A 12,155-nucleotide genomic window follows, 5' to 3' on the forward strand; every position below is an offset into this window, starting at 1 on the left:
TCCCAATTCTAGCTGCCTCCTGTCAGTCTCTTTCTCCTCTCTCCATCTGTTTCTGCATGCGTCTCTTCAACTTAAGCTCTCACATTCCTCTCATCTGATTCAGTCTGTTCTCCCCTCTAGGAGGAAGAAGAACTGCGAGAGCTTGAGGTAGATTGATACATGTTTTTTTCCCACTTTTTGTCTGTTTTCCTTCTCTTTCTCTTTTTCTTTCCTCTCTTTTCTTTCTTCTAACTACACTTGATATCTGTTCTCTAGCACTTGGACCAAATTTAACATACAATACTTTCACACCAGATACATAAGTGATTCACTGAAGTCCCTCATTGAATAATATATACAACATGACATACATTTAACTTATTTAGTTTGGAAGTTAGTGTATAAAAGGCATCAGTGCATCACAATGCATCAACCTGAGAATCACAATTTAATGTATTAATAATGAAATTTAAGAATCAATTCATTTCTTATCCAATGTATAATGGTTGAGCTATTTTTAAATAAAGATATTAATTCCTTTTAATTAATTCTTTATAACTGTTTTCATTGTATTTTTTGATCAAATATATACAGCCTTGGTTTCCATAAGTCAGGATTTATTGTAATTATTCATCAACATTTTAAATTTTGAAAATTTACATTTTTCGGTATCTTTTATTTATTTATTTACATAAAGAGAAATACAGACCCACATTGAAACACTACCTCAAATTAAAAGAAATGTTACTGTTGAAAAAAATTATAAATAAAATATTGCAACAATACAACAAATTACATTAGAAGGTCACTAAAAACAAGGTATATAATATGCATGTTTTTGTAATTTTTTTACTACATTTGTTTAGACACTGACACATACATTATCAATAAATTAACAGCTTCTAAAAAAAAGAAATGCTACTAAGACAAATACCCCAGACTGCACATTTGAATACTAATATTATCATGTTGTAAACGATGCAAGGAAAATATGCCATGATCAGTGTTGAGGGTCAAATTGAAACCCACATCCTCCACATAAGCACTACTACTCAGTGTGCTACAACATGTGCACTTACCACACGGCCACGACACTAGTGATATTTTTATTTTTGTGACATAAGCGTACACACACCAATTTTATTTTCCACATTCAGTTGCAGTAAACTCCTCTCCATGATCCTCACCTGCTCTCCCTTTTCTCCAGACATGCTGCTTCAAGCTCTCCTCATCTCTCTCAGTTGTCTTTTCTTCTCTTTTCTTTTCCAGTCATTCCATCCCTCACTTATGTTACAGGACAATTTTTCCCCACTGGCTGTCACTTCTAGGATGTTTCTTTATTGTGGAAACACACACACATATATATCCACTCAAACTCACTTCCACTGCTCATCCTCTTAGCACAGAGAACTATCTGGGTGTAGCATGACCTTCAGCTCCCTCAGTAGTTGATTCTTTCACTCAAATACATTGATGCATTCTTCTGTTTTAATACCAAATTGCTTTATCGCAGGAGGAAGAGGAACAGGCCTCAGAGGTACTCTAGAACATTTTAGCTTGTTTTGAGCATGTTGTGGTCGGGGAAGGCCAGGGGCACCGGTGCATGTCACCAGTTTTGTTTGAAATCTTTCAGATTGACTAGATCAGTGGTTCTCAACCAGGGGTCCAGGGCCCACTAGGGGCCCTCAGCACATTTCCAAAGGGGTTGCAAGTGAGTAAAAACAACAACATGTAAATCATCTCAGGTTGCATATGCAACCCGGTTCCCTGAGAAGGGGAATGAGACGCTGCGTCTTGGTGTTGACGCCATGGGGAATGTCATCAGCATGGCTGTTATCTGAAGCAAGTTTTATTCACACAGCAATATTCATTGGTGTAACATTCATTATTCAGTTAGCAAAGACTAATTTTGTGATGTACTCACAGCGAAGTTCTTTTTTTGTTCTTTGCTTAGTGGTAAAAAGAAAGAGAGCTGAGAGCGGCGATTAGATGAATGACAACAAAAATGACAGCGGTGAGAAAACAGCAGAAAAGAAAGCATTTGATCATGTATATGTCGACGTGGATTGTTTGCACAAGCTCTGCAAACGCCAAGTCTCATCACGTTTATTTAAACCACTTCATACAATATTGCTTTAAAGCCACAAATATCATAACTGTTATCTACAGGCCTACTGTAATTGAGTTAAAGACATTCATTATAAAAGAAAGATGTATGGTACAAAGTAATTTCATGTTGGAGCGGGATTTGAGCAAATGTTGTTTCACGCAAGCAGTGCATGAGTGGACCGTTCACTAGGGCCATAAGCGGTTGAGCTGCACCTCACTCCAAGTAATGCATTACTTTACTTGTTACTTGAAAAAGTAATCGGATTACGTAACTCATGCTACATGTAATGCGTTGATGATGCTATGGGTAACCAATACCCACTATACCATGCTGAAGGAATGCCTGCCTCACTAAGCTGTGCATATTCACAAACAAAGCGGGCATAGCACTAAACGACTCTGAAACTCAGCCGGAATCAAGAGTGCGTCAATCCTATGTGACTTGCAAAATGCTATATAGTTGCGCTACTCCTTAAAGCCAAACTCCTAAGCTCCATAAAATATTTACAAAGGAAGTCCAGGCTAGTCCAGGTATGCCTTACTAGCACCTCAGCAATATTGCCGGAGAAGGCTCTTAGGGAGCAGCCTACAGAAGCAGGGAGTTGCTAAAACCTCAGTAATTAGAACCTTAGCATAGACCAGGAGTGGACGACTACTTGTTTTTCTAAGATGTAGTCTATCTCCATACTGCCCAAGCTACAACCTTATGTATTGCCATCCATCCAAGGGGCAGTGTATGCCCCTACCACTCTATCAGAAAAGGGAGTTAAACAAAAGAAAAGGATATATTGCAATTTGCACGATAACTCTCATTAACCAGGCTTTATAACACAAAGAAGTCGTGGGCAGAGCTTAGGCCCTACTTAAAGACCCCAAGTTAATTAGGGGAGAGAAGCAGATAAAAGAATGGGACACTATACAGCCTGCCCATAACTCTACTTTAAAAAACTCATACCCTGACTTGAGTAAAGGCACTCACTAAAGACACGCTATAGCTGTCGCTTTACCTCAGTGCTACACCATAGTATGCGACAGATAAACAAACAAACGGCTCCTGAAGAAAAAAAAGTTTAGATTTTTCTTTTATAATCACTGGCGGCCTGTGTGTGACACCATGGGACTGCCGGGGGGGGGGGGGGGGGGGCTTCAAATATTGTCTTTGAGTCAGAAATGGTGAGAACTACTGGTCTAGACACTTGCATCTGAAAAAGTTTTGCCTTTACATTTGTTTCATTGAATTGCTTGATTATTTTCTTGCTGTTGCAGAGTGTAAAGCTGCTGCAAGCGATTCACTTTTGGAGTATCACACATAACATGTCCCTGTTATTTGACAGGAGTGAAATAGGTACCATTGGTGTGAGGCAGGGTGGGGCCGAGAGCCGTGGGAGCGGAGCGAGGCGAGTGACGAGGCCTCTGCTCCCACAGATCTCAGCCTTGCTGCTTCACTCCACAGTGCCCTAAATAGTTTGTTTGTTGTTTGTTCTGCTCAAATGTCACTCTTTTATAGCTCAGGAGTGTTCTCACATTTCTTTAAAATATAAAACGTGGCTCAGAAATGTCTCTTAAATTCCTTAGGAGAAAAAAAACACACACAAGTGACCTTGGCCAACATCGCTTACACCAGCTTTATCTTGATCAAACAAAAACCACAAAATAAGATATTTATTATATTTATTATATATTTAAAAAGTTGTATATTTTTATTGAACACTAACAGTTTAACATTTGTTGAAATTACAATTGTTGGGTCAGTGTGTTCAATAAAGACAAAAAGTATTTATTCTAGGTGTTTTTTTAAATCAGACTTTGTTTTTTATTAGACGTACTAACTAACATATTTATGAACCTTGTTTTGTCACTTTATTTGTTACAGTATTGTAACATATTATTTAAAATTTCTGAAGTTATCAGCTTTATTTTTTTCTCATCAGATCTTTGTAATTTATTTAGGGTTTTTTTGTATGCTATGGGAACACCCTCCAGGTGTGACAATTGTCTAAAGCCTTTATAGAATCATGCCAATTGTTTGGCTGATGGCACTTGCATCATCCATCACCTGTGCCTCAAAAGGACATGTTTGCAATGATGGAAGCAAAAGCAGGACTAAGAAGTACTCTCAGAATCTCGTTCCAACCTCAGGGAACCAAGTTTATATATATAAGTGAGATGTTCCCCTTCATAGGTTTATTCTGTAAGTTCTTCCATCTCTGTAAGACAATGGAAAATCCCATGAAGCAGAAAGGCCTTAGCCATCTCGGTCCACGGATAAAGCAGGAAATCAAAGAATGTCTCTGACAGAAACACCCAGCATGGAACATGTTCAGCAGCAATTACAGCTACATATACCCTGAGTGTAGCCGGAAAGAAACACGTCTGAAGGAATGCCAGCACTGATGTAATAGGGCAGTGGACTGGGTCCAACTTTCCAATGTTCCACATCTCTGGATGAGGCTGCCGAATTGATCCTGAGAAAGTAGGTCCAATTGGACTGGAATCTTCCAAGGAGAACCCTCTAAAGCCCGGGACACACCAAACCGACGCCAAAGAACTAGCGCTGATGAAAGCCGACTGTGTTGTCGACGTTCTGCGCCTGCGTGTAAATGAGACAACTGTCTATTTCTGCAGATATATTAATCTATATTCGTCATTCAAAAAGGGAAACTGACGCTGCAGGCTGCAGATACACAAACCATAAACAAAGCTGTGCGTGCTTACCGTTTTGAATATCAGTCCTGCTAAACACTTTCTTTATTCCACTCCGCTCTTGTTAATATTGAAATATTTGCCAAGGAACACTCAGGTAAGATGACGTAACATTAGAACATTAGCCCTCTATCTGTACCGTTTTGACCTCTTTACTCGCTGTTTTGCTATTATTCTCGTGCACTAAGCTGAACAGCCAATCGGAGTTCTCACTCTCATCGACGTCCCATTCAACATGTCGAATCGGCCGGAAAAAAACAGACGAGGACCAATTTCAGCTGACTGTGTGAAACTGTGCAGAACACACTGAGAAAACTTAGTCGGCGACGCACAGGCTTGGTGTGTCCCGGGCTTAAAAGAGATATCAGATCCAAAAACAAAACCTAGGTTGGTGACTCAACAACAGACATTTCTGTTTTCCCTTATCCTCAAAAGGTCCGCTAAGAGCATTCAAATCGGCAGGAAAACATACTTGCTGGTTCTGGGCTACCTTTGCATTACTAGGGAACAGAGAGAAGAGGACACTGGGCGGTTTCACTGGACGGAAACAGATCCACCTTCGCCCATCCGAACCTTTTGCCAGATCACACTCACCACTTCAGGGTGTAACCTCCACTCTCTGGGCCTCAACCCATGCGTCGAGAGTAGAACGTACATCGATAATCTCTACAGGGAGTGAGAACGTATTCCCCATTGACGATTCGGATCACTGTTGTGTTTTTTGTTCTTATCAACATGTGTCAACCCCGAAAGTCCAGAAGGAATTGTTTCAATGCAGAAAAAGAGCATCTGGGTCATGTGTGAATTCAATCTTATTAACATAGCGCTCCTCTGCTGCCACCACGCAATCCACAGCCATTAGCTTGACATCAGAGCCGCAGGCGTCTAGCTCACGTGTGCCTCGATGGGCTTCAGACAATCCTCACACCTGGAGGGTGTTCCCACTACTGACACAGCATCGAGTGAACCTATGTAAGGGAAAGTTAGTTGGTGCAAATCTAAGTAAAGGGAAATTCAAGAACAATTACTGCAACTATTGCAACATTAATCATATATCATCATATATCCAGACATCCAATACATTGTTCAATGTGCACCAAAGAGTTTAATGAAGCATTGTAAACATGATGTTGATGCATAGAGAAAAAATCTGACGTTTAACAAGACCATCATGCAATACACGTTGGTTTGAAAATGTTTTATTGAAAAAGCAGGACATGGACTCTGCTCCTTCAGGGTGGCATGGCTGACATTCAGATGGGAACAATATCCAGTAAATGGTGTTTTGGTGTGGTGTAAAAAAATGCTGTGAAAAATGTTCCTGTTATCTCAGCATTGGGTCCGAGTGTATTTTCAATGTCATAACTCTTTAGTGAGAGAGAATGTTAAAAAGTCTGTGAAGTAGAGTAGTAGCGTGGTAGGCCACACAATGCAAGTCTGAAGGGAATATTCCAAATTTAGAACAACTCCGACTCAGTCAACAACATCCAAGAACCCTCTGCTTTCAAACTCTGGAATGCCTTGCTTCCTAGATTTCTATTGTAATATTACTGCATACAGTATTTGTTTAGTTTTACAAACTGAGGGACACATTCAAATTATTGTCTGGTATTCAAGATACTTTATAAAACTTTAAAAAGACAACTAAAACAAAACTTGTCTTGAAGAAATCGTTTCTTCATAGATTGGTATAGCATTTGACTGATTCAATATGCTGATGCTGCTTAAAGATAACTTAATTAATAAACTAATCGATAGGCTACACTTTTCAGGTTGATTCATAATTCAGGTACAGTATAACAATTTTGTGCAGATTTGTATTGTTTTCCTCTAAGCTGCACAAAAATGATTAATAAAACCAAATAATAATGATAAATATTGACAAACAGAATAGAATTATGGCCAAACAAATTATACAGGAGGCATTTATAGCATCTGTTAACTGTGTGATTGCTGTCATTCACAGGAAGACTAGTGTTCTGAAACTGAGGATTTTGGACCTGGATTTTCCAACACAGGTAATACATGCGTTTCTTTTGTCTTCTCTGCCACTTGGTGGCGCTGTAGGATACCATTTGCTTGCTTTTGTCCAGGACTAAAGATACTTGTGTGCCTGGTGAGGTGAACCAAAGACTGTTGAGTGCTTAAAAGAAAGATCCTGCCGGGAATGACTCACGTTTATGTTATCTTAAATCATATTGGCTTTAATTGACTTGCTGTGTTTGTTGCATTTGTTTATAAGCATGTTTAAAATGTATCGTTGATATTTAATTACCTCACAGTTTTAAAGTCATGAGGAATATATTTTTCTTTATCTTTTAAGATAAAAGAGTTCATTGTACTGAAAAATGACTGTAGCTTATGCATGCCTTGTTCCACAGACAGGGTTAGATTAAGCCAGGATTAAGCCTTAGTTCATTTAGGACATTAAATAAGTAGCTTTTATAAACGTGCCTTAGAGTAAAACATTACTGGTGTAGTGTAGTAATATTGCAAGTTGCTTTCAGTTAAAACAGCTCAAACATGTATTTTAGTCGGGGACTATTTTAAGCCTCGTCTGTGAAAAGGGGGGATTAACTCGTACAATTCAGTGTTCAGAAACTTGACCCTCCCAGTCACAGTGACTAACATCAGCAGGATAGATGATTTTACTTCTTCTGGTGTATAACACCAGAAAATCTATTGACAAAAGACCTGTCAAAGTTAATCAAAGTACCGCTGTTCATTTCACATGGAAAGAGTTTCTTAAAGGAACAACAGCAATATTGGGCTGTTTAATTCTAAGGTGAATTCTAAAAGAGAAAAACTGCTTTATTTAAAAAACAAAACAAAATATAGTAGATACAATTAATAATATAGATAATATAGAAATAATTTACATTTAGCCAGTCATTGTCTAAAAATAAACCACAACAGGGTGATGCAAAGGGATTTATTTTGTGATTATGACCGACTGGTTGTACATCAACCCACTTATTAATATGTAATATTAAAACTGTAACAGTAATATTTATTTGAGTTAATGTATGTCTATATATATATTTGAGTTAATGTATGTCTATATATAATGTATGTCCATATAAATATATGTCTCGAGTCGCAAGGTGGCACCAAATGTACTTCCAGTATGAAAAGAAAGAGAACACGGAGTGAAATTGCTGTCAGATGGTCAAATACAGTCATGGGAGGAATTTACTTTTGTCAAATAAGTTTTTATCCAAATTAAATTCATTAATTCATTATTTTTTCATTATAATGATCACTTATTATATTATGATGAATTACTAAATATATTTATGTATTCAATATAAATGATATTGTTTATTATTAAATACATTTTTACAAAAGAAAAAGATTGTACAAATGACCAAAAATACATTTACAGTAGTGCCCTTCTAACGAATACCTAGCAGGCAAGTGAGGTGAACCATTGACTGTAAAGTCAAGAATGACAAAGGTTTAACTATATTAAATACATTTGCACAAATAATTTAACATGAACTGTTTTGATGAATAGTTCATGTGATATATAGTGATGAAATTAATACGATGCAATAAGACAAGTAGAAAACTAAAAAATCTTTTAAACAACAGTTTCAACTGCACATTGGGATACACTGTGATTTGAGAAAGCAATAATACTTGCTGATCAATTTAAGTGCTCACATAAACTTGTGAAATATTTAATTTGATCTATATTTCTGCCACTGTCCATGGTCATTATATATAATTTAATAGGTCAGTGAATAAATGCATGGATCAGCATTTGAATGTTAAGCATGGTCAAGTCAATTCATCTTTATGTATATAGTGCATTACAGATTGTTTCAAAGCAGCTTTACAGAGATAATGGGAAAATAATGATTCAGTGATGCAAACAGAGTTCAGTTCGGCTGTAAAGCAGCTCTAAAAAGACAACAGTAAACAGTCATTATTCAGCTGAAGTCAGTTCAGTGTTGATTCAGTTCAGTTCAATAACTGTGTAAAGTTCATTAATTATGCAATGAGCTCAATTAATCTAAAAAGCAGCCCAGTTCAGTTCTCATCCAATAGTGTCAGTGCAGTCAAATCAATAATATTGTTGAATATTAAGTGTCCCCAACTAAGCAAGCCAGAGTCTACAGTGGCAAAGAACCCAAACTCCATCAGCTGACAGGAATGGTGAAAAAAAATGAACCAACATGTTGTGATTATGATTCCAGGCTGCATCACAAGTCAGACTGTGGATTGGTATCATTCAGAATATCAGAATATTGTTGGTCTGGAATTAATCTTGTTGCATTGAGGGTCCAGGGTTCTAGCCTGCAATAAAATAACCTCATTTTAGTAAATGAAAAGCACATCAGCTTTTCCATGCGCGTCGACACATTTGTGTGCATGTTGTTTTGTGATCTCACAGGCACAGATGGATACATCAGAGCTGTACGGGAGAGGATATTGCTGCTGTCATTCTCGGACACACTCAGCAAAACATAAAAAATGACACAAACTAATGAAATGAAAACTAAAATTGGAGATGTTTCCTGCTTATCAGAAGATGCACCCTGCCGCAAACTATTTCACAAAGAGATGGGGACAAAATTGGCCATGGCAAAAAGTTGTGGGTACATTTCTTGGTCCCCAAATAACGCCTGTGCTTTAAACTCTCTTATTTTAAGCATCAAGTCAAGTTAAATTATTTGCATAGCACTTTCCATAATACACATTGCTTCAAAGCAGCTTTACAGAAAATCAGGGTTTTAATGTTTATCGTAAACTATATAAGCAATCAAGAAGTTGAAATATGCTGTATAAAATCTTCCTACATGAATGTACTGTATGTATGCAAAAAAAGTGGGAATAAAGACCTAGGTGATAATATAATTACATTAGCGATGAAATATTTTTTTTTATATTATATATATGGTATCACTTTATGTGACTACTGTGGATAAAGTATATGCTGTATATGCGGAACTTTATATAGAGAGCTTTGCGGCGATAAAACAATTACTAAACAATCACATATCCGACATTTCCTATTTAGTATAGTATAGGATGTCCTATATATCCAACTGTAACTAAGTTTGTGTTTAGGGAAGAATAAGGCGGGAACCGGTGCACGTTAAACGTAATTTTAAAGAAAATAATCAAACAACAAAACAAAAGTAAAGCGTATAAACATCGTAATAATCGTTCCGGAGCTCCTCCGTGGGACTCGAGACCGGTGTGGTGCGCAGGTGACGCTCATAAACACTCGCTCCCTTCCCACGGCTCGCGGCCCCACCCTGCTTGCTCCAACTTTAAAAATATCTCTGGCCGTTAATGTAGTTAATAACTATCAAGCTGTTTGGATTTGCTGTATAGTACATACTGCTTAACGTGAGTGCACTGTATGTATCCAGGTTGAACATACCTTATTAGTATAATTAAGTTGTTAATTATGTGGTGTTATGTCCCAGACAGCAACATAGTGTCGGCCCAGATCCGGTTCACATCTGGTATATGTGGATTCAACACACACGTGGGCCAGATCTGGGCCGACACTATGTTGCTGTCTGGGGTTGTTATGTGTTGCTATTGAGAATTATAAAACCTGTAAGGTGTTGTTCAATTTATTACAATTTTGTGTAGTGACAAGCCTAATTACTCTTAAGCATACTACTATAAACACATTTTCCATTTTGTTTTTTGCTATTTTTCATTTTCTTTGTGGAATTCAACAGCGTGACAAATAAGTGTTAGGGGTATCATGATGTTGATGAGCAACCTTTGATGCTTCACATTTATGAACGCACAACCCTTACCATGTGCTTTACCTTCCAGCTTGAAGTTCCCTGGAGCCATCCAAAATCCCCCACAAACACCTTCACCGAAGCATTGCTCAAGCCAAATGTGACACCACTGCACTGGAGAACATGCACTCAGGACCCCGGCTTCAAGCTCCCCATGAATACTGTGCCTTATCCCATTACTGATGAGGCTGCAAGATGCCTTTGTATGCTTTTATTGCTTAACTGGCAAATTAATTTTAAAGGGATGTCTTTTTTCTTACTGTACATATAGAAGATAGCTATTTCTATAACCTTTAAACTAACATTTTGTGACTTTGTTCTTTAGAATCCCAAATAGTTGTGCTGAACCATTTAAATGTGCCAAACCAATACTTGCAATAACTCTCTGTGTTGTGAAGTACACTACCAGTCAAACTTTGGACACACTTTGCTACAATGCTAAATGCTAATTATAAAATCAAACCGTAGCAAATTCATAGGCTTTATCAACTTCTAGACGGTAGGAGAAAACTTGTATGTTGTGTTGTCAAAGGCTGTACGTTTGATCAAATTCATCAGTCACTTAGCCAAACTAGCCGTAAGATAACATTTTGTAGATGCTAACATTTGCACTTAGCCAAGCTAGCCATAAGTAGATGCTAACATCTGCACTTAGCCAAGCTAGCTGTAAGATAACATTTTGTAGATCCTAACATTTACAGGTACTTGATATCCCATTATCCCCAAAAACTGAATAAAACTGAAAGGCAAAAGAAAACTGATCCAAAAGACAATAAATATGGTTCATGAATATGAACATTGACTGTAGTTTGTTTTGCTAATGGCATGAAAGAGAATTCAATTTAAAAATCCAATATTGTCAATATTATTTTTCAGCATAAGTCAATAATTTTGCATATTGTTGGGTCTGTACAGCTCATTGTAAAATAAATGTCAATCTTACAGTATGATTGGAAATTGCCCAAACAGTTTTAGCTAATTGAATATGAAATTAGGGCTAAGAATATTTAAGGATATTTTAAATTACAATTTAAAAGTTGGGCCCTCAGGCTGTTTAAAACTGTTAATAAACCACCGAGTTATAATATAATAGTTTTGATTTATTTAATATTTTTGGTCACTACATAATTGGCATGCTTCTTTTTCTGTTATCATCCTGAAATATGGAAAATATTAGTAGTAATAAAGACCGAGTAGGTGTGTCCAAAACTTGTACTGTCTGTAGTTAAACGTACATGTATACATACTTCATTGGGGCAAAATTAGACTACACAAAATGCTTCAAAGTTGGTTGAAGTTGAAGTTAAAATTAGACAATAACACTGTAAAAGGGCATAAGTCATAATTCCCTCCTTTTTCAGTCTATTGTGTCTGATTTCAGTCCGGATGTGTGACGTCAATTCCTGCGGGAAGCCATTATCTGTAGTCGTTCGGCAGTTCTAATGCACTTTGTATGTAGACAGAAGTGAATGGTTGGAAATACCCTTCTTTAACATTAAAGAATTAGTTTTAAAGGCGCTGTCTGCTTCATTATGTTCTATTCTTGACACATTGTGTGTATTAAAAGAGCAGAAATGTTCAACCAGGGTG

At 37.3% G+C, this 12,155-nt stretch overlaps 1 protein-coding gene across 1 annotated transcript in view; it reads left to right on the plus strand.

Moving 5' to 3' along the window:
- The window catches only part of LOC308693836 (uncharacterized protein), a 39,189-nt gene extending 27,107 nt beyond the window's left edge, over positions 1-12,082 (plus strand). Inside the window, exons 14-17 of the mRNA XM_081370927.1 lie at positions 121-147; positions 1,493-1,516; positions 6,758-6,809; positions 10,597-12,082. Of these exons, the coding sequence (XP_081227053.1) occupies positions 121-147; positions 1,493-1,516; positions 6,758-6,766 (60 nt within the window). The 3' untranslated portion in view covers positions 6,767-6,809; positions 10,597-12,082. The remainder of the gene's footprint in view (positions 1-120; positions 148-1,492; positions 1,517-6,757; positions 6,810-10,596) is intronic.
- The last annotated feature ends 73 nt before the right edge of the window (positions 12,083-12,155 follow it).

Source organism: Scardinius erythrophthalmus, assembly GCF_964197995.2.
Source record: "Scardinius erythrophthalmus genome assembly, chromosome: 7".
NCBI lineage: Eukaryota > Metazoa > Chordata > Actinopteri > Cypriniformes > Leuciscidae > Scardinius > Scardinius erythrophthalmus.